Source organism: Squalius cephalus (assembly GCF_949319135.1).
Source record: "Squalius cephalus genome assembly, chromosome: 17".
Classification (NCBI taxonomy): Eukaryota; Metazoa; Chordata; class Actinopteri; order Cypriniformes; family Leuciscidae; genus Squalius; species Squalius cephalus.
Window position 1 is genome coordinate 31,090,350 of NC_137138.1, and position 23,416 is coordinate 31,113,765.

The 23,416-nt window shown below is 37.1% G+C and overlaps 1 protein-coding gene across 1 annotated transcript in view; it reads right to left on the reverse strand.

Annotated features, from left to right (window-relative positions):
• The window catches only part of lars1b (leucyl-tRNA synthetase 1b), a 33,961-nt gene extending 10,615 nt beyond the window's left edge, over positions 1–23,346 (reverse strand). Inside the window, exons 1-26 of the mRNA XM_079846991.1 lie at positions 23,261–23,346; positions 21,799–21,920; positions 21,622–21,709; positions 21,460–21,540; positions 21,245–21,382; positions 20,954–21,115; positions 20,751–20,863; positions 18,998–19,061; positions 18,831–18,898; positions 16,874–17,099; positions 14,073–14,160; positions 13,623–13,699; positions 13,430–13,483; positions 12,013–12,153; positions 11,345–11,422; positions 9,955–10,040; positions 9,688–9,753; positions 9,479–9,561; positions 8,119–8,257; positions 5,120–5,332; positions 4,751–4,808; positions 4,234–4,297; positions 3,821–4,004; positions 2,935–3,025; positions 2,581–2,721; positions 1,292–1,432 (exon numbers count right to left, since the gene is read on the reverse strand). Of these exons, the coding sequence (XP_079703117.1) occupies positions 1,292–1,432; positions 2,581–2,721; positions 2,935–3,025; positions 3,821–4,004; positions 4,234–4,297; positions 4,751–4,808; positions 5,120–5,332; positions 8,119–8,257; positions 9,479–9,561; positions 9,688–9,753; positions 9,955–10,040; positions 11,345–11,422; positions 12,013–12,153; positions 13,430–13,483; positions 13,623–13,699; positions 14,073–14,160; positions 16,874–17,099; positions 18,831–18,898; positions 18,998–19,061; positions 20,751–20,863; positions 20,954–21,115; positions 21,245–21,382; positions 21,460–21,540; positions 21,622–21,709; positions 21,799–21,920; positions 23,261–23,266 (2,772 nt within the window). The 5' untranslated portion in view covers positions 23,267–23,346. The remainder of the gene's footprint in view (positions 1–1,291; positions 1,433–2,580; positions 2,722–2,934; positions 3,026–3,820; positions 4,005–4,233; positions 4,298–4,750; positions 4,809–5,119; positions 5,333–8,118; positions 8,258–9,478; positions 9,562–9,687; positions 9,754–9,954; positions 10,041–11,344; positions 11,423–12,012; positions 12,154–13,429; positions 13,484–13,622; positions 13,700–14,072; positions 14,161–16,873; positions 17,100–18,830; positions 18,899–18,997; positions 19,062–20,750; positions 20,864–20,953; positions 21,116–21,244; positions 21,383–21,459; positions 21,541–21,621; positions 21,710–21,798; positions 21,921–23,260) is intronic.
• Positions 23,347–23,416: the final 70 nt, after the last annotated feature.

The following is a 23,416-nucleotide window of genomic DNA, read 5'->3' on the forward strand; positions in this document are numbered from 1 at the left end:
ATCATTTAAGCTTCACAGACCATATTACTACAACTACTACAATATTAGGAAGATTAGACCCTTCCTATCAGAGCATGCTACACAACTCCTTGTCAAAGCTCTTGTTCTCTCCAGACTGGACTATATTAATGCTCTCTTAGCGGGCCTTCCGGCATGTAATGTCAAGCCTTTGCAACTGATCCAGAATGTAGCAGCGAGGGTGGTCTTTAACGAGCCGAAGACAGCCCACGTCACACCTCTCTTCATCAGTTTGCACTGGCTGCCAATAGCCGCTCGCATCAAATTCAAGGCACTGATATTTGCCTACAAGACAACCTCTGGCTCTGCACCAATAATCCTAAACTCGCTAGTTTAGACTCATGCACCCTCCAGAAGCTTGCGTTCTGTAAGTGAACGACGCCTCGTGGTGCCATCCCAAAGAGGCACAAAATCACTCTTACGGACATTTAAAAAAATGTCTAAAGACACATCTTTTTCATCAGCATCTGACCAATTAATACTAGCCTTATCTATTCTATTTGTTTTTGTTTTTCTGAGAAAAACTGACTAACTGAGCACACTATACTGTTGCCCTTATGTTGGTCTGATTGTTTCTATTGTTCTCCTCATTTGTAAGTCGCTTTGGATAAAAGCATCTGCTAAATGATTAAATGTAATTGTAAGTAAAATAAAAGTGACAAAAGTCAAGATGGCACACACAGATAGAGAGGCCACACAGGCTCTTCTAATTCTACATATCTGAGCATTCAAATATTTTAGTAACAACATGGCCGCCTTGGAATGACGAAAGTGAAGACAAACTGAACAGTGTGATTCATATTCAATATGGTAGAAAAACGCTGCTTTGTTTTCAGTTTGTATATCCGCAGTACTAGTTTTGAATGACAAATACAGACTACTGCCACCTACTGGTTTGGAGAGTTATTTCCTCGCAAGAACGTACATGCTAGTTAAAGGCTGTTGGCTGTAGTCTTTGAGGTGTTTAAACACAAGTTGGCACCAAAAGTTGGATTTCATTGGTGATAGTTCTCTGATGTTGGCTTGGTGTGTTACAACTTTCAGGAAACCCAAGTTTCACTGTAATATGCAACGCTTTAACATTGTAGGGGTAAGTTTTACCCTGTTGTTATGAACATTTCACTCTGAATGACCCAGGAGATCTTAATAAAACATAAGACGACACTTAACTTCTTGTTAAATGTTGTTGACAAAATAAGACAAAACACAGTGGAAAAAATAAAAAATATATAAATGTATTGTATAGTGGTGATCAATGATATGAAATCCATACCTTGCCCTTGGCTGGCTGTGTGTAAGCTTTCAGGCGAAGGCGGAGGTCATGAGCAGTGTCCATTAGATACTGTGAGGATCGAATCAAGATCTCGTCCACTGGACCAGCTGTAGGCCAGCAAGCCTTCATTAAAGAACTGCTCTATAAGGAGAGAAAAAGTGAGAGTTAAAGATGCATTTTGTTCCTGTTTCTACTGGAATTGCACAAACTTTAATTTAAACCAGATAAATGTAAATAAGACTGTTATTATCAGTTGTTTGTAGAGATACAATCTCCTATAGCTGTTAAATACAATTTAAAAGGCAAAATTAAATAGACAAATCGAAGTAAAAACAATAATAATAATAATAATAATAAATGACAGAATGCATATAACAAAGCTGCAATTTTAGACCAAATTAAGCTTTTACCAAATAGAAATAAAATAACTAAAAATAAAATAAAAGAGTTTAAAAAGCATTTTTTATTTTGGAAAAGTCTTCAAAAAATTACCTATAAATTAATGGTAATTAAAACTAGTTAAAGAATATTTTTCTTACTAAAATGAATGTCAATTCACAGTGATGTCAAAAGTATGACACTGTTGTATGATTATAATTGCTGGATGTTGTAAATGTTTTTGAAAGAAGATTCACCAAGGCTATTTGATTAAAAATACAGCAAAACATTACAGTTGTGAAATATATTTGCAATTTAAAAAAAGCACTGTTTTCTATTTAAAAAAACAATTTTAAATGCAAATTATTTCCTGTGTTGGCAAAACTGAATTTCATGATCCTTCAGAAATTCTAATGTGTTTATTTGGTGCTCAAGAAACATTTCTTATTATTATCAATGTTTAAAATAGTTTTTGCCACTTAATATTTTTGTGGAACTGTGGACTTACCATGCAAAAGTTTGGGTTAAGTAAGAATAAAAAAAAAAAAATTCCTTTTATTCAACAAGGATGCATTTACCTGATCAAAAGTGACAGTAAATAAAGTATTGTTACAAAAGGTTACTATTTAAAATAATTCTGTTCTTTTGAATTTCCTATTCATCAAAGAATCCTGAATAATAAAATCCATCACCATTTCTACAAACATATGATTTGTTTTCAACATTGATCAGCATATTAGAATGATTTCTGAAGCATCATGTGACACTGAAGACTGGAGTAATGATGCTGAAAATTCAGCTTTGTCATCACATGAATAAACATATTAGGATAGCAACTATTTCACGTTATTATTGTTGATGTGATCATGATTTAAGAGTAAACGAGCAATCCTTCAGAGACGGGGTCTCACCTTCCCCAGCAGAGACCAGGTGTGTTCACACAGGTGGGGGCAGATGGGAGCCAGCAGGAGCGTTTGGTTCTCGATGAACTGGAACACGAGATCCCTGTGCATGCCCTCGATGGCCAGCTCCCTGTATTTATCCTTGGCAGCCTTCAAAGGATCAAGAACATGTTTATTACATAGTCTCACTGCTAGTTTACACTGAAAGTTCCCCGACAAATATCAAATATAACATGTTGTAATGTTTTATTGTTCTTTTTAATTAATATTACTACTGCTGATGTGATTGCTCTATATGTCTCCACCCCACATTCACAAAATGTATTTAGCCAACGGATGTTGATGTGATTTTGTATATGTTACCTGGAACTCAAAAAAGCCGCTCTTCAATGCCTCCTTGTACATCATTCTCTCATAGTGCTGATCTGTTTTAATGATGCTGGAATTCATTTCACTGCAGACAGACACAGATCATGTAGGATTCAATTTTAACAAACACATTTCAGATTTAAATTGAGCCTCTATGGCTGTCAAAAAGTCTGAATGAATGAATTAATAAATGAATGTCAAAAGTTCGGGGTCTGCAAAACTTTTCAAAGTTTTTGAAAGAAGTTTCCTATACTCACCATGACTACATTAATTTAATCAATAATACAGTAAAAACAGTAAAATTGTGAAATGTTATTACAATTTAAAAGCACTGTTTTCTATCAGAATATCTTTCAAAATGTAATGTATTCCCTGTGATCAAAACTGAATTTTCAGCATCATTTCTCCAGTCTTCAGCGTCACATGATCCTTCAGAAATCATTCTGATATGATGATTTGCTGCTCAAGAAACACTTCTGATTTTATAATCATATTTTTGAGGAAACCCTGATACATTTTTTTCAGGATTCTTTGCTTAATAAAAAGTTCAAAAGAACAGCATGTATTTGAAATAGAAATCTATAAAATTATAGATGTCTTCGTCACTTTTGATTAATTTAATGTGCCCTTGCTGAATAAAAATATTAATATCTTTCAGAAAAAAAAAAAAAAATCTTACTGACCCCAAACCTTTGAACAGTATAGTGTAACCATCACCATTTTTTTATCTTTACTTATCAATTACTTCAACAGTACATTATTATTATTATTATGCCACAATATACTCTGGTACATACAATTCACTCGTTGTAGTAATATAGTGAATGTCTTTTTTTGTTTTGTTCTAGTGTGAATAGATTTTTTATAACACCAGTGTTACCTAATAAACACTCTGTCATTAAACGTGTCCGCTGGTCCGGTCCTCAGGTTGTTCTGATTGGCGATCATCTCTTTCACCCATTCCACCCACGTAAAGAGGCGCAAAATCCCAGCATCGGCCATGGCCTCAACGAAGTTAGCGTCCTCCACCGTGTCCCCTGCATCAGCCAGAGCCAAACGCATACCTAAGACACAGACAGACAGAGACAGAGAGGGATGGATTTAATTTAGGTATATGGCATTCACAATCTTATATCTCCATTATAAGTCACTTAAAAGAGCATTGAAGACAAATACACTTATCAATGACATATGCAGACCTGCATAAACCCTTACATGCATAAGGATTGAATCTATATGACCGAATGTAAAGTGTTTGGCCTTCCAGTGATCCGGTATTTATGAAAGACTCACCATCTGCTGAGAATTTGGCAATGGCTTGACTCAAAGTGAGAAAGTTGCCAGTGGATTTGGACATCTGGTGGATATAAACAGAGCTAATTAGATCGCTGAAAAGGACCAACCACAACATGTGTGTTCATAAATACAGGGGAACTTCTCAAGCAGTGTTGTTATTGTTCAATAAATCTACTCACAATCATTTTCATTAATTGAAATAAAGCTGACAAATGTAAAACACAAACATTAATAAGATGAAAAACTTAGGCATGTCGCTTTGGAAACTAACTGAATATATTTATATATATTATAATCTTTTTAATTTTCATTTTAATTAAGACATTATCTGGGTGATTTGATGGACTTAGTAAGGAGATTAGACTATGTTTGTAAGGATATTCCCAGATATGTGGCCCTCACAATTTTACTGAAACAAATTCCATTCTATGGTATCTAAAGTTAGAGCAAAGTCAGTGCATGTCGTGAAGCCACAAATGATTCCTGACAAGAAAACAGAGAAAATTCAACTCACCTTTTCAGAGTTTAGCAAAAGATGACCGTTGGCACGCACTGCTTGTGGCCATTTTGCACTATTAAAAAAAATTATAATAATAATACATTTGCAAGTGCAAAACTCAATTAAGAGTGACAAAGTGAAATTAAACAACTGAAATTTAGCAGCTGAACTATCCATCTATCCATCTAGATATCCATCCATTCATCCATCCATCCAGTATATATACACACACATACATATTACTTTCTCTCATGTCTGTTTAATGTGAAAAATGTAACAATTTGCACTGCAAAACATAGGGGAAGTTAAGATACACAAGAAAAATATACTTCACATTACTTTTTCTTTACATACTGTTTATAGGGTCTGTAAACGGCACTGTACCTGTCTTTGGGCCACATGGCTACATGATTGTAGAGGTAATAGGAGAGGTGGTTTGGCACCAGGTCCTTCCCTGATACTCTCACGTCTACAGGGTACCAGAACTCAAACTCCCTCCTGAGCTTCAGCAGGTGCTCCTTCGGGATGTCCGTCTTTGGGAAAGGTGTTGTTTTGAAGAAGATGTAATCCCACACCTCTCTCGTCATCTGCTCGGGTCTGGGGGAAGAAATATGTTCTTTTGTATCATTACTATTTTTACTCAAGTAACAACGAACATGTGTGGCAGGACATTCAGACAACATTTTCCATGTCGTTTTTGTTCTCAATTTGATTCACAGTGAGCCTGTTTTATGCTAAATAAGTTAAATAATACAAATTTAAGTAAAGTTTTCCTTTTAATTGTAAAATTTTAAATTGTACTCAATTTAATATCATGTTTTACATTTTATTACTGCTTGATTCATTATTTTACTTTAGAGAGCACTGCAGTGATGGTGTATTTCTGTAGTCCAACCCTAGGAAAGTTGGCATCACCCTGGTTCCCTCGACAAAAACCCAATAGGAATTTTCCATTGGCTTTTGGATTATTGCAGAAAATAAGCTCTGTGAACATTTTGACAATCTTCACAAATTAACTCACCAAGCGCCAAATGAGAGTACAAATCTTGTTGGTGAGTATAATAAACGGTGTCAATTGCCAGTTGGCCGGTAATATTTTTATGAATTCTAACAATGCAATGTTGTGAGAACATGAACAAACGTGAACGATGCTCCGGACAGTTGACAGGCCAGTGCTGCATCCAATAACTAGGTCAAGGAGGTCAAAATACTAGGAGTTGGGCATGTTAGCTATACTATAACTAATAACTTCATACTGATCTGCATTATCTTATGTGCAGGGAAAAAACCCTGAACTACTGCAGAGCAGTGATGAATTAAATCATGTGGTTCATGCTGAAATGTTTTAATTGGACAGTGGGTGTGCCGGTGAGATTAGTTCGTGCCGCGCCATCCATTCGGTGGCACTAACAAACACATCCTCCTTGTGATGTTGAGTAGGTCACGTGGCTTGGTCCTTTGAGCTGCACCTCAGCGCTGCGCAAGCTCTGTAAAATCACGCAGTATTGTATTGGATGTTCGCTAAATTCCGTCACGAACTATAACGTAATAAAAGCCAACCAATCAGGTTTTGAATGTATCCCTATACCTTTAGGTTCGGTGTCAAAATGGTAATAAACACTAAGTGGACCAGGACTAATTTTTTTTGTTTGTGAACCAAGCGAACCGAATTACAAGTGTGAACACACCCTTAGTGACAGCAGCCTAATATCCCTGCTGTCTGTGTTTTTAATGTTAATCAAACATCAAAAGACAAAGTCTCTCACTGCTCTTGACTGAAAGTAAAATAAAGTTAGTTTTAGGCCCTGCTATAAACGAACTACACCACGGTCACATGACTTCAACATCACCACCATTACGCTTCGACAACTCTTTCAGTCTTTATTTACAAAACATTTTCCCTGAAGGTTTGAGTTAGAATAGTTCCGAGAGCACGACTATAAACACAATGAGGCTGTGAAAGCGCACTAGTGAGTAGGTGAGTTTACATGTACAGCGTGAAGACGTTCAATGTCCCATTTAGCCACATTAGCAATCGTATTTCAATTTTTTAAGTAAAAACAAAACAAAAATGGTGTGCTTTATGCCGTAGAATAAAACGTGAAAATATCTTGAGTTTTGTGTTTACCATAGACCTTCTTTCAGACATTTAACCAAAAACCCACTCAAAAAATCCATTGACTTCAGGACAAACTAGAAGTGCTAAAATGCAAACTCTGAGTTTTGTCCAAGACAAATACATCATTCCTGCAGCACTCTATTTTAATCTTAATTTTACTAAGGCCCCGTGTCCACACTACTGTGTTTTCGTTTAAAAACTGAGACATTTTGCTACGTTTGCACCCCCCGTCCACACTAAAACGGCAAAAACGGAGACCCAAAACGGAGAAGTTTAGAAACGCTGCCAACCCGTTTTTCGTTTTGAATCTCCGGAGGGCATTTTAGTGTGGACGGGTCAAAACGGAGGACTTTAGAAACGATGACGCAGAGGCTCACGCTCGGCTCTATGATTGGGTGTCATCAGTCATGGAGTATACACAGGTAATATTCAGTACCAGTAAACTCACCCGCTGGAACAGTTTCTTACAGTAAGAAACTGCCGCGTCTCAGGCTCGACTCGCGCGGTAAACGCGTGCATGCTAGAAATAGAATAGATGCCTATTTTTTATGCGACACGCAAGCGTGTTGGAAGCGTTTCCAGGCAAAATAGAATAGGAAAAGATGTTTATATGTCATTTTGACACAAATACATATTAATAAATGACATTTTGATGTTTGAAAGCATTTTTTTTTACAGTCTATGTTTGAAAGTCTCTAGGTTTACACCGGCACGCACATGCCCAGTGTTGGTGAATGGTCACGTGATCCGCGTTTTCAGTCGTTTTAATGTGGATGGAGATCAATTCTAATACGCAGCTAAAACGCTGGTGTGGACGGAGATCGTATTCATTTTAATTCTCCGTTTCTAAACTAAAACGCAGTAGTGTGGACGGGGCCTAAGTGGTCCTAAACCAAGCTAGTGGGAAATTGTCAAGGCGGAAGCTGAATAAATGGGAATATTGGAATGATTTACATATAAAATAAAACTAGACTCCAAAATCCAAATGATCAGTCTAAAATCTTTTCCATTTTCATCACACTGGTGGTTGAGGAGAGATTCCCTGATATGACTGTAAAGCGCTTTGGGTGTACAGTAGTACATATGAAAGCACTATATAAATGCCTCATTCATTCATTTTTCCCCCATCAACTACCTTTCCTCATTCTCCCTTGCTTAAGTGATGTTCAGCCTAAAAAAACATGTATTATGTAAATCTGTTGCATGGAATGGTCTTTTTTATTTTTTTTTTATTTCAAGCCATTTCTGGAAGAGCAAATAATACCTGATTCCCAGTGGGGAGGGTCCTTGTCCGTTGAGAACCCCTCCCTGGAGGAGATGTGCCACAGTGTAGAAGGCCATATAGATGGTGGAGTCCGACAGGGACTCAATGAGCCATTGTTCATCCCATGGCAACCGGGTTCCTATGGGAACCAAACACATAAAAGAACTACAAAATCAAATGTTCTCACTAAGGAGCAGCAAGAAAATTGCTGATGGTATCGCTGAGTGGTTTGGGGGCAAGGGAGGAGCGAGAAATAAGAGTATTACAAAAGAAATATAGATGGGCCTTGTCCTTACAAAAAGACTTTGATTAAGATAAGCTTCACACAAAGGTGGCCATCTGAGGTGATTTCAAAAGGATGTGTGCAAAGAAAACTGTGCAATTTGCCTAACTATTACAAGCAATCAGAGCTTGACATTAACACCCGCCATGGATTTCAGCAGTGGCGTGTAACGCAGTCACTCCTACTAGCCACTTTGGTGTGTAAAAATGTAAATATACATTTTTCAATTGTAGTCTTTTCAAAAGGCATCTGAAATAATAAACTAAGTGCAATGTAGTGTTGTTAAAAATAAAGAGTATTATCCGAAATGCTATACTCATTTTCCATGATACCAGCTACACTCTCTCTCTCATCTCTTGGACAGCGAGTCGACACACAAACCCGCCTCCTCTCACTCACTAGTTTCATTTGATCCGGATGAAGATTGTTGGTGTTGCAGGGCTTGAATTTTACTCATTCCCGCAGATTTTTTGCTCACACCCGAAGTGCAGCACATAAAGCCAAAGACAGTACAAAATACAGTTCTTTTTCGCTGCTTATTGCACTTAGTCAAATACACACAAAATAATGTCAAAATGCCAGTCTTGGTGAGTATTCACGTAAACGCAGTCAGTGATGTTTTAAGTAAACTTAAACAGTTGAGAAAGAAAACACGTGTAACAGTATAATGGATCCGTGCATTCAGTCTTAAAGTGACAGCAGCCTAATAGACCTGCTACCCTAAGTTGATAACTAATGATCTTTGCAACAGAAGCGAATCAATCAAAACTAACTTTAGCTGGACAATAACTTTATTGTAGAGCTGCTGTAAAGCCAAAACAATCTCTGTTACTTTAATTTCCTATTATCACTGTAAAGCTGCTTTGAAACAAATATATTTTGTTAAAAGCGCTATATAAATGAAGGTGACTTGACCAATTTAATATTAAAAATATCCTATGGCAGTTTTTTCCCATGGTATTGATGTCAATTGATTGTATTGTATTGTATTGATGCAATTTATTCCAAAAGAAAAACCGAACAGGATACGTAAAAGCTTGCAACAAAGCTACAATGGCAGACATAAGCAGGTCTTACCTAAACCATACGTTCTGGAACAGGCATGCTCCTGAAGCCAAGCCAACGTTGCTTCAAAGTTCTTCCTGGTTTCATCACAGAACCTGAAGAGAAAAGCATAACGTCAATATTCACATATGAATGAAGCTTCTCCAGCAAGAATGGCACCCCAAAGCAACATGACAATTTTCCACTGCAATCTCCTCAATGCCACAAAGTGCAAGACTTACGTCTCCAGAGCCTCCAGGACACCCATGGCTTGCTTTTTCCATTCCTCATTGCCATAATCCAGATACCTGCCAGATAAAGACCCCAGTCACTGTCTGACAAGTCAAATCCATCAGGGATAAAAAAGGACTTAAATCGCACAAGATCACAAGGATAAGGCATTCTCTTATTGAACAGGAAGTGAATACAAGACAGAAGTGGACGTTATCATGGGTTCTGAGATGTGTACAACATTATGCAGTATCTGTATGAGTGTTTTCTGCACTAACCATTGATCGCACAACGCCACAACACACTCGTCTGCAGACCGAGATAACACCTGCTTCTCTGGCTCCATGTAAATCAGTGCCTCACCCTAGAAATATCAACAAAATTGAGTTAGACCAAGTTTATTTCCATATTTTATTCAAAAAAATGATTCCCAAACCAACATTTCATTAACCCTTTTACATTCAATCATTAACCCTATAATGCCTACTGCATAAAATTTGATATGCAAAAGTTCTCTAAATTATCAACATGATCCAAACTGAAAAAATAAAATAAAATATGGTATTATATATTTGGGAAATATATTGAGATAAACACTTACTTAGTAAACAGTAACTTAGGTTTACTTGATTATCCATACATTTTTTTGTTAAAAAATGTGAGTGCAAAGATAATATAACTGCACACTCTAAAGCACATTTATTATCAACGTTTCAGGACAACAAGTGGCCTTTGTCAAGGCATAATTTCAATTTATAAATAAATTGAACATTAAGTTTTTCCCTTTAATTTGCACCTCATAAGGTGTGTATTTGCTTTGCTGTTCTTTTTAAAAAAGTATGAGTATCAAATATGATCCATCAGGCTTTTGATGAAGGTTTATTTGTATCTACATCTACAGACATGTAAATTGTCAGTAATAAAACAAGAACAAATAACCAAATTATGAGCAATACCACACATAAATACAATAGAACAAACATACAAATGAATAAACACTGCTTTTCATGTTTTTTAGGTAGATCTAACAGTCGTTTTCAGGCACAGAAATTGATTAGAAAGATTAATCCTTATTAAAGTTATTTAGTCAAGAGTAGTGAGAGATTTTTTTCTTTGTTGTTTGATTAACATTAAAAACAAAGACAGTAGCAGGAATATTAGGACCTAATCCGCGCATTAAGAACTAATGCACGGATCCAATACACAGTTACACGATTTATTTCTGTTTACGTTCACTGAAGACATAACTGAATATGTTTACAAGGATACTCACCAACACGGGCATTTTGACAATTTTCTGTGAATATGTCCATTGAAGCACAAACGTGAAAGAGAAATCAATTCAGCATTTGCGCTCTTGTCTGAGAGGCGGCTTTCTGGGAGCACACTACGGATGTGTGTCGCGCACACAAAACTTCTCACACAGCGCGCAAATATTGAATTGAGTTCTCTTTCTCGTCTTCTAGCGCTTGAACATTTTAATTGGCAAGGCTTAAAAACACGTGCAAATGATAAACTTATTTTGTGACACGCAGCACTGCCGTTTACGCTGGCCCCAGGCAGTCCCTATTGTCCAGCCTTTTTAGATATTGTCTAAAGGTTCAATAAACTGTGCCATTTCAAAACAAAATTATTTCATATGTCAGGCTTTACATATAGTCCACCGACCTTCTCCACCATCATCTTCTGAATGGGCTTCTTCGCATCCTGGACCTTCTGACCCTTGAAACCCTCCACTAACATGATCTAGCAAAACAAAGTTCAGTAAAGTTGTTCAGATGTGCACATGAAGGCTACTTTCATTGAAGCACACACACACACACGTCACTCAAACAAAGATTGCGCTATATACACTTAGAAACATTAAGAAGTACAGAACTTTGCATCTACCGAACCGCTACATTATATTACTCAGCAAGGAGGTGGTGACGTCGCTGTTTTTGAAGTAATTCAACTCACAGCTTCATTGCTAGTAGAGAGACATTGCACAGAATCAGGTAGTTCACACACGTTACTCTCTCTCGATAGGTTAATTCATTCCAATAAATGTTATGATTCAGTCAAATAAATGTAACCTTACAGCACTACTTTATCTCTGTGTGTGATTTAAAGCGGACAGAACGCTGAATCTAACGAGTCGTAACTGACGAAACCATTTTGACTTGTAAACATCAATGACAGCTTTAACTTTTCGATGCTGGCAAATGACCATGGTATAAGCGGGATAATCCACGGCTAGCTGTGCATTTAAATTGTTTATTATTTCAGTTGTCCCCTACATGCATTCCACTAGAAAATGGGGAATTTGAGTGATGTTGGTGTTCGTATGGTCTCACCCCCTCGTAAAAGCCCTTAAGGTAGAGTTTCTCTTTGGCCTCGGCCAGTTTCTCTCTGTCATTCTGGCTTTGGATCTTCATTTCATCACAAACCAAAGGAGCCGACAGGTTCCCATACCCTGGAATCTCAATGACGGGTACCTGGTGGAACATAAGCCGCTTTAGACACACAAAATTTAGGAATGTCCTGAAAAATCCCTTAATCCATGATTAGCAATATGGAACATGTTAAATCACGCTAGCAATGTGCCAGATAATGTTAAAACATGTTAACAACATGATAAAACAGGCTATCAATGTGTTAAAATATGCAAGCAACTTGCTAAAACATTTTATTGACATCTTTAAGTATAATCTTCAAACTTAAAGCTTTTCAAAGTTATTTTTTAAACTTTCAGATTGGTTGTGTCAAGCCAACATGAAAGTTTGTTATCAAATAACTTTAAATAACTTTATAGTTATTATTATTTCTTATTGAAAATAAGAAAAAAAAAAAAGCAATTAAAAAGATTTGTATTATTCTTATAATTTAAGAATGTTCCCTGAATCTGGGCCCAGGGCTGGGTATTACTGTAAAAGTACTGTAAAGGCCTGTTCACACCGGGACGAATTTCGCGCACGATATTCGCCGACGTTTAACGCCTCGTGACTAAACAAAGGGCGCCAATGTGAGTGTGCACACCGATGCGAAAAACGGCACGCGTAAAAGCGTCATTTTTTAAAAACCGCCTCGAGTTCGTTTTTTTGGTTTGACGCGCCGCGTCAAAAACTATCCGACCAATGAGATTGGCGCTTTTGCTCACGTGTCTGGAGCTTCTGAAGTTACAGTAAAACACAACTTGGGGGCGCTCAAACACAAAACGGTCTTGCCGAGCACACATACGTAACGGCGAAGAAGATATACGCCAAGTAGCGTCTACACTGCCGGGAAGAAATAAGACGAGGAAGATGCAAGGCAAGATGATTGTAGAGCTTCTGGTCTCGTTGGTGTCGGAACATAAAGAACTATATGACAAACGCGACAGCGACTACAAAAATCTTGATAAAAGAGAACTGTTATGGAGTGGTTTCTGTTTTACATTAAGCGCCATCTAATGTCAGGGAATGAATTTGCATGTTCACTCGGCTCATCGTCAGCGAAAATCGCTTGGGTGTGAACACAAAAAACGCGTTGAAAAACGCTGGCGAATAACGCGCGCCGATATTCGTCCCGGTGTGTAGGGTGCTTAAGCCTAAGTAGACTGTAGAACCCATTGTCACCAATGGTCTGTACGATCCATTTAGTATTACGAAGCTTTTTGGGAACGCAGCTCAGGAACTCTCACACACTCCCACTGGACCAGCGGGCTTTTCTTATTTATGTGCATTGCATGGGGCCACGCTTCAGGCTGACTTACGACTTAAAAAAGCTGCTTACCGGCTCAAATGGTAGGACCATAAAATCTTGAATTCCATACTTCTCTCTCAAAGCCTAAAAAAAAAAAAAATGTCATCATCCATCACATTATCTTATCTGAAATAGTTATCTCTATGGGAATTTCCCTCAGAAACGGAAATCAAACAACTGAATCAAGAAAAGAAAATGAAATTCCACAAAACAAATACAACACCTGCTTCTTTTTAATGTCCCTCAGAGCGGCGATGTCATCAGGCGAATCTGACGGCACACTGGTGACAACTCCAGTTCCTGTGACCACAAATTAATTTCAACAACCTCCCATAATGAGATAACTTACTAAATGTTAAAACGATCGATATTAACATTTCTAACGTATCAATTTGGAGCCTAGGGTATAAGAAAAAGAATAACTGTCGAATCACATTAGGTGAGGAGCAGTTTGTGATTGGAGTAATGTGGTCCGCACAGCCTGAGGGAACATTCATTACGGTCATTTCCATATTCCATCTCTCCTAGCTTCGCTGTTCTCCGCAATGACTGACGCCACTTTCACTTTGGCTTTTAAAAACACATGGTATTTGCCCTGCGGCCCGTTCAGAGATGCATCTTGTCTGTGCAGGGGTAATGTGATGCGACGATATTATGGGGTGTTGTCGGGTACCTTTGTCTTCTTTAATGGTGAGCATTGGCAGGGCATAAATGGTCTTGTATGAGGTGAGGGGAGCGTTCAATGCACAGCCCAGGATGTCCTGGAGAGGGAGAGGGAGAGGGAGAGGGAGAGGGAGAGGGAGAGGGAGAGGGAGAGGGAGAGAGAGAGAGAAAATCAGTAAACAGCGCATCATACATGCACAAGCTGGATTTAATTTTTTATTTAACTTTTATGTTGTTTTATGTTAACATTACTGTTATTTTATAATAGAATAATATAAATATAATAGAATAAAAATATATGACGACAAATCACACAGAGAACAATGTTCATTTTACATTTTCATTGAAAACAAAGAATAATATTAAAGAGATGCTATTTTAAAGGTCATTATTTTGTTTATTGGCTGTACTAGAATAGGTTAACTTGCTTTAATGTATAACAAACACATTCATTTCACATACTGTACATTATTGCAGCACCTTTATTCCCAGGCTGTCTGAAACGCTCTGAGTTCCAGTTTTTACAAAGTCCCTCCTTCTGGAAGCCCAGAGTGCTCTGATTGGCCAGCTGACACAAATGCGTTGTGATTGGCCAACACAAGCGTGTTAGAAAATGTAATGCCTCTAACCATAATCACGAGCTTCAGCTTCCAATGCTTCTAAAGCAATTGTAAAGACAAACAGTTAAAAATGTTTTCGGTATTATCGTATCAGTTCAAGCAAGGCCGCCCCTGTGCGAGTTAAGGCCCCGAGTTACTTCAAGCGAAATCAAAGAATGAACTGATGTGACATTATTTGGTGGTATGAAGGTGTTTAGCGTCATTTCGAACAAAATCAGGCCAATATAGAAAAAATACATACTAACTGGTCCATGGCGATTATGTAATTGGTAGGTGTGTGCTGAGGCTCCGCCTTCTTTCACATGGAAATCTTTTCTGGTTCATTTCCACTATTGGAGGCCGTAGAGGTCAGACGTCCGTGAGTGAAAACATGAGCACACAGCTGTTTATAGTAGAAAATGAAGTTGTACTACTGATGAAACGAGACACAGACACTGTTTTTTATGTTTAATACGGTAAAGCTGCTTGATTTTAAGTGCTATATAAATACACAGACGTGACTTTACTAGACTGCCGAATTGCAGAGCTCGTGCAAACATATCCACCTTGCTATGATGAACGGATGCTTTTCTTAAAAAATGCTTGCCGTTTTCTCAATTTTGCGGTGTGTTTATTTTGTTATCGAGAGGAAAGAGCGCAGCACATATTTGCATATTCATCTAACCGTCGCTCTCAGCAGTGTGGGCGGAGTCAGATGTTCGCTATCAGTATGTCGCTGCTCTCGCATTTCGAACTTTGTTTTATCCCTAAACGAAAAACAAAAAAGAACTTTATTTGAAGTATATCAGGGCCTTAAGAGGAAGCGAGGACCCCCTCTGGGGATTTCCCTCAGTCAGTTCACTATTGCTTTCCCGGGTCCCCTAAAACACGGCCGTGTAGTCGCACCGCCCTAAGGACGGCCCTGTTACAAAGGTAGCGCAAAGGTGCCATCTAGTGGCCATCGGTGGATGCGCTGAAAGTGATTGCGCACGAGAAATGCGCATGACATAAACAGCTGCGCTCTCAACCACAAGACTGTTCCAGAAGTCGCGGTGCGGTGTTCGTGTTGGGAATTAATAACTGTGTACGTCCTAATGAGAAAAGTGAGTTTTACCCCATACTTGTTTAAGATCGATTATATATGTCTAGGAATAATCGAGTATTTGGGTCATAAATCCACTCGAGAGAAATGACAGTTAGCAAAGAATGAACGTCATTGTAAATGCTTATGCACGTTGTTTGTAACTGATTTAAGTGTTGTGCTTCTATTATTTAAACAGATATGTCATTATTTGTTCTGTACAGATTATGTTAGGGAATGGTGACTCACGAGTTATTAAAAAGTCACCTGGTTAAGCTGGTGTATTGTGCTAGATATAATGTTAAGCTGATAGACTTCATCAATAATGCTACTTTATACAGTAACATTTATTACTGTTTTGTTTGTTTTCAGCTACACACATACACTCAATTACATAATGTAAACCAATCACTTCCATCAATATAAGCTGAGAGGCAACTACTACAGTCAAATCTGCTGTCTGATGTATGTCTGTGCTGCCAAAGGAAGTTAAGTAAAGTGTTCAAACTGATTCCTGCCTCCTGTCCCTATCCTGACCCTCCAGGGTGAGAACTATAGCCTCCTAAGCACCTGTGGTCCTTTCTCTAAAATAGGCCCCGAGTTCAAACCCGAGTCCGACTCTGAAAATGTGGATGATAAAGCAGATCATGTGGAACCAACATCAGAACACCACGACATGGTGACAACACTACAGTTCACTGAAGCCTTGTCTTCTTACTTTACAAATGCCTTTGCATTGTGCTAATACTACAAAATTATGATGTAGATGTTTGAGGAAGTAACGTCAGGACTTTAATCAATATGTTTTAGGCAGGTCTGGATCAGCGTTCATTAGATAGAATAAATCACTTTTGTGGGAGATTATGAGTTTTATGACTTTGCAGATCTTATACATGCATAAACAGACACATTACATACTAAAGGAAAGGAAAACATTTAAAAGCATCATATAACCTCCTTTAATATAGTATACTACCATACTTTTTCATTTAAATAACGTTACTCTTAAATTTTGGATTTCATATTCTATTTCCTTTTTTACTTTCTTGTTCATTTATACTGTCATAAAGTTAAATAGGCCAACTTTATTTACTATAAAACACATGCAGTGTGTGCTTTAGGGACACAAACCTGGCCCATGATGTTCATGAGCACTGGAACCACTCCGTTCTCTTTGGTAAAGCCCTGGTAGGACATGTTCCTGGCGGACCGCTGAGTGCTGATGAACAGGTCACCGCTGGCCGTCTCAAATATGATGTACTTCATATCTGGCCGGATCCAGCAATTCGTTTGACCAAACATGGTTTCAGGCCTCAGAGTCGCAGCAACCAGAAAAATTGTCTTGTCTTTAAGAACACTGAAAACATAGAAAAAATTTATTTACAAGTACCATGTTTTTGCTGTAAGACTGGAAAAACTGGAAGAGAGAGCTGCTCTCTGAGACAACAAAGGAAATCTGAAACCATTTGAAACGCAAAGTCTCACCTCAGAATACATCTCTCCCCCTCTTCCCCTCTCTCATGCTGAGACCACATGAAAATTACCCAAAAATACATATGGTTTGATGTGAATAATTATCAGAGTATTATACATGTTTGGTATCATTTGAAATGTCTCAGTGCGACTGGTACAAATGTCTCATTTCCAAATAAGTAAAACGAAAGGTAATAAGGTTTTTAAAGGCCATTGCACACTGAGTCCGAAATTTTCGTATGCGTTTTTTCGTGTTCGTCAGCCTTAAAATTCGTCACGCACAGGAACCTTGCACACTGAGTCCGATGCGTATTTATTAAACCTTTGCGGAAAAAACGCAAAAAATACTAAATGGATTTGTCAAGCAGTGAGGATGATTTTGTTGCCCTCTTTCTACTTAAAAAGAGAAAAAGAAAGAGGAAATATTGGGTCCATCCAATCCTGAGATTGCGCTGAGAGGAAGCAGAGTTTTTTTCATGTCCTTTTCAAGGAGTTGCGAAATTATCCCGAGCGATTCAAAATACATCAGAATGTCAGTGGAACAGTTTGATGCTTTGCTAGCGATACTGGAGCCACATATTAAAAAGAAGACCACCAATTTCCGTGAACTAATCGATCCTGAACAGACACTGGCAGTATCTAAGGTATGGACACACACACACGCGCTGGGCAGACAGAACAGCTGGATTTTGTCGTTCGCTTGTACGGTACGTGGCTCTGAATTGTCAAAAAAAACCTCTCAAAATACTGGCTATGGATGCGAAAAACGCAGAAAATCTAACCCGATCCGAATTTTTTTATTACGGACGAAAGTTTCGTAGACAGTGTGCAAGCGTGATTGACATAACATGAGGTCGAATTTTTTTTTTTACGTGCGAAAATTTCGGATGCGAATTTCGAACTCAGTGTGCAATGGCCTTAAGAGTTTAGGGATAACTGGCACACAAAGAAAGGTTGGTCTCTAGACAAATGGTCTCCTACCCCAAAAAGGTGTCAACTCTGAATGCAAATTACCATTGTTAGCAAATGTTTCCATGTGAAAGAGGTTCTGTCTATATAATGGAATGCAGCAAAGGGTTCGAGGCCTTTTCTGTACTTCAGATTAGCCCGTGAGCCTGAGACTCTCAGCTTCATGCATTTCTTAATGTTGGGTTCGCATCTCTTCTCTTTATTCCAGAGCATTTGATGTTTTGTATCGATTATCTTTGAATTGATTATGAAATTGGCATGATACATTTACCTGACATAATAAATTGTTACATTTGATTATTCTAACTGACTTTGACATTATTTTCATTAAGTATTTTCATTAATTTCAAGAGTTAAAACGAATAGTCAAACATTCGCTCACATTTAATAATGCACAGATTTCATTAAAAACTTTTCATTTATGGAGTCAGATGAAATAACGAGAGAATACATATTCAAATGTATTGTATTTAACCAAAAATACTTTGCCTCGAGAAAAAGACAGTAACACGTAAAGACCTTCCGCGCTGGTCGGATGCCGGCTTTGGGCCGATCGAGTGCGAGTTTACAGTACCATGACATTCTTTGGAGTAACATGATACATAAATGTGTCAATCATTCAAAACCATAATATTAAAGATTTTACCTCAATTTTGCTGGGTAAGGTTCCACAATCTTCAACTTAATAAGAGTGTACTCCTGAGGACCAACTCCCTGCAATACAGATCATTACTATAGGACACACATATCCATCCTATTTTATGCCAAAAAAAAAAAAAAAAAAGGAATTTCTTAATTAAAAATAGTTCCCACCTCTCCTGTCTGTCTGTCATGGTCCATGCAGGGCTGCCCATCTTTCGGAGAGTAAATGGTATATCTATAAGACAAAAATAAGGTTTCAAACACTTGTAGATAGATGCTCTTCACCGAGCGCTTACACAGACACACACGGGAGCGTTTGAAAGCAGGCGTCTATCAGCAAATCCGTCTATCAGTGGATATAACAGGGATCCACTGATAGACGCCTGCTCCAGTCTGTATCTGTGTAAGCGCTCGGTGAAGAGCATGTTTTTGAAGCGTTGATCATTGGAGCCAATCACAGACATACAGTACCAGTCAAAAGTTTGGAAACACTACTATTTTTAATGTTTTTGAAAGAAGTCTCTTATGCTCATCAAGCCTGCAGTTAAAAACAAAAACAAACAAAAAAAAGTAATATTATGAAATATTATTACAATTTAAAATAATGGTTCTCTTTTTTAATATACTTTAAAATGTAATTTATTTTTGTGATGCAAAGCTGAATTTTCATCAGCAAGTACTCCAGTCTTTGGTGTCTTATGATCCTTCAGAAATCATTCTAATATGCTGATTTATGATCAGTGTTGGAAACAGTTGTGCTGCTTAATATTTTTTTATAACCTGAGATACTTTTTTCAGGATTATTTGATGAATAAAAAGTTCAAAAGAACTGTATTTGTTTAGAATATAAATCTTTTGTAACAATATACACTACCGTTCAAAAGTTTGGGAACAATAACCTTTTTTTTTTTTAAGAAATTAGTACTTTAATTCAACAAGGATGCTGAAACCAAAAAGGTGATGGTAACGATTTATATTGTTAGAAATGTTTTTATTTTGAATAAATGCTGTTTTTATGAATAAATGCTGTTAACGTTTTACTCATCAATGAATCCTGAAAAAAGTATTCCAAAAATATATATTAAACAGCACAACTGTTTCCATCATAGATAATAACTGAGTATCAAATTATCATATTAGAATGATATCTGAAGGATCATAAGACACCAAAGACTGGAGTACTTGCTGATGAAAATTCAGCTTTGCATCACAAAAATAAATTACATTTTAAAATATATTAAAAAAGAGAACCATTATTTTAAATTGTAATAATATTTCATAATATTACTTTTTTTTGTTTGTTTTTGTTTTTAACTGCAGGCTTGATGAGCATAAGAGACTTCTTTCAAAAGCATTAAAAATAGTAGTGTTTCCAAACTTTTGACTGGTACTGTATATGTTAAGTCCGTGAACACAATGGCCAATCAGAGGTGTCCGCTCAAAATGCTAGAGGGAAATGCTTGTAGAGTCACATTTTTTAAATTTCGGTACTTTTGATAACACTGCCTTACACTATTTCCATCAAGAGGTGCATCACTTTTTGGTCAAGATCTTGTATTGACAATGCAAGAGTCCAGCACTCTGTAAAGTCTCCTCCAGCACATCCCACAGACTTTGTGTTTTTTTAAGCTCTGGACTCAGAGGAGCCAATTCATGTGTGAAAATGATTCTTCATGCTCAATATGTACAACATTTTAATATTTAGACCACTCATATTATTTTCAACCAGTATAACACAAAGTGTTTATGAAACAAATTGTCTCCCTACCTTTAATGATGCATGTTACATTTGTGCAAATATTAAACTTTGGTGTCAGTATTGATTAAACTTTGGTGTCAGTATTGATTAACAGGTAAAACTCGTATATTGGTTTCCCTCCACCAGTAACAAACAAATTGAATACTTAAGTCTATTTTACCATACCTTTTCCCAAACTTGATCTTTTTTCTCTCTTTCAGAGTGATGAACTGCCACCTCACAAAAGAGTCGTAGAAGGGGTTTACGTCGGTCGTAATGAAGGAGCGACGCCAATCAATCTACAGCATTAAAATGGTGCATTTAGCATTTAAATAGCGAAGTACAAAGCAATGGGCAGAACGACAATGGTTCAGGTGAGCTTTCACTACCTTGAGACCCATTTTCTTCAGATCTTCTATAGCAAGAGGAGGAAAATAATCCAGCCAATGTTCAGCTTCAGCAAACTTTACAATCTCATCGTCCCGCAGGCCCAGAGACTTCATGATGTCCCACTGGAACTTGGCGCTTCCAGACTTTGCAACAGCTTTGCTCTGCCAATGGCATGACATTCGAAAAAAAAAAAAAACTGTGAATTTTATATTAATTATACTACAATACTAATATAATTCATGAATCAACCCTACAACATTTCAGTTAGAATTTCCTCATAATCGATATACCTTCTTGCCCTTTGACTTGTCCTTGATGATGACCTCATCAGAGGTCGTCTTCTGCTTTTCCTCCTCTTCATCTTCCTCAGGGAATTGGGGCGGGAATCCATACAGCTCCATTTCCCTCTTCAACTTGTCTGCACACGCCTGGTAGACATAGATATGTTATATTACATTATATGATGTTGATTACAAAAATGTACAGAAGAGATTAAACTACTCACTTTGATGGGCATCCCAGTGCAGTGAAGTCCAAATGGGAAAAGACACAGCTTTCCTTTCAACCGCTGGTAACCCATTGCAAACTATACCAGAAATTATAACTGAGTCACAAATGATATGACATGATGTCTATGATATATTCTTTGATTGGCTTTCAAGCTCACCTCACACTTTGACAGGCAGAATGTATGTCCAAGGTGAAGCCTCCCATTCATGTATGGGTAGGGAAATGTGACCAAGTACTTGTTCTTACTGGGTAGACAGATAATAATACATTAGTCATGATGAATATCATCTGTAAAACCTCAGGAAATACTGCAATATATATAAAACACACTCACTCTGTACTTCCTCCAATGGTGGTTGGAGCGTCGGTCTCAAAAAGCTTTTCCTTCTCCCATTTTCGCTGAACCTCCTCCTCAATCTTCCTCAAAAAGTCAAGTTTTGCTGTTCCTTTGCGTTCCTGGAATGACATATTTAAATTAAACTTCTACATGTGAAATACATGGGAAAAATACACACAATAAATATATATAAATAATATATAAGATATATATATACACAACACACACACACACAACTGGTAAAAACACACACACACAATATGTTATTAACAATATCAGTAATGTTTCCAAAAATACATATACAGTAATATATAATATATATACAGTAGTCAACATCTGAAGTGGATCAAAAAAGTTCATCAAAGTTGTCCTAAGACAAAAACGGGTATTGTTCAAAATTCATGTATAATGTTGATGAAAGGTTTTGATCCACTTCAAATGTTGGCTTCTGTCTACATACACACATTTACACACACAGACAACCAGTAAATTTTTTAGAAACATTCCTAATTTTAACATTTTTGAAAGGAGTCTCTTACTGACCCCAAAGTTTGGAAAAGTAGTGTATATTGTTACAAAATATTTCTATTTTAAATAAATACTGTTCTGTTTTTTAAACTTTTTATAAGTATGACAGGTTATAAATAAATATATATTAAGCAGCACAACTGTTTCCAACATAATTAATAAATCCTCATATTAGATGATTTATTAGCTTAAATCACGAGAATACATGTTATTTTAAAGTATATTAAAACAGAAAACCATTATTTGAAATTGTAATAAATTGTCACAATAATTTTCTGTAGTTTTGGTCAAATAAATGCAGGTTTGATGAGCATAAGAGACATAAAAATAGTAATGTTTCCAAACTTTTGACCGGTACTGTGTGTGTGTGTGTTATATATATATATATATATATATAATAAGTTATAGTTACATCAAAGTTTATTTAAATTGTTGGACATGTCTTGTATATTCAAATATGAATGAACGTTTCATCATCTTCTGATCTGTTAAATATTAAAGCTTATGTTCATTAATTAAACTTCCAGATACCACAATGGTAAATTTGCTAAGATATAAACTGGTACTTGAGCATTACTACTGTTCTGAGCTACACACATCAGCACCTCTGATTGACAGCTGTCAACTCTATTCATATTACTCTGCCAACAACTTATTCCGACTTGCCAGAGAGTGTTGATGCTGTTGTAGAGATCGCTTTCTGTGTGGATCGAATATTTACAACTATTTTTTTGTTCAGGATTCAAAGAACATACATGAACAACGTTAACAGACACATACATGAAGCTAGTTGCTAAAGATAACCATGCTGCTCAATGGACCGGTTTAATCATTTTTTGGGGAGTTTGAGATCATGAAACAGGCAGTGCTCCAAACCGCATGAAGTAAAGTGTGCGAAACATCAAACCGGCTTAATATAAATCACATTTACCGTCATTTTGAATAACTTCAGCAGGATTTGTTGAAGAAAAAAAACCCACGCTGCACTCGACTGATGACACCGTTCAGAAACGTCACCGCCGGAAGACGCTTTGCACTATGGGTAATGTAGTTTTAAACGATTTAACTATTTCACACACATAAAGAA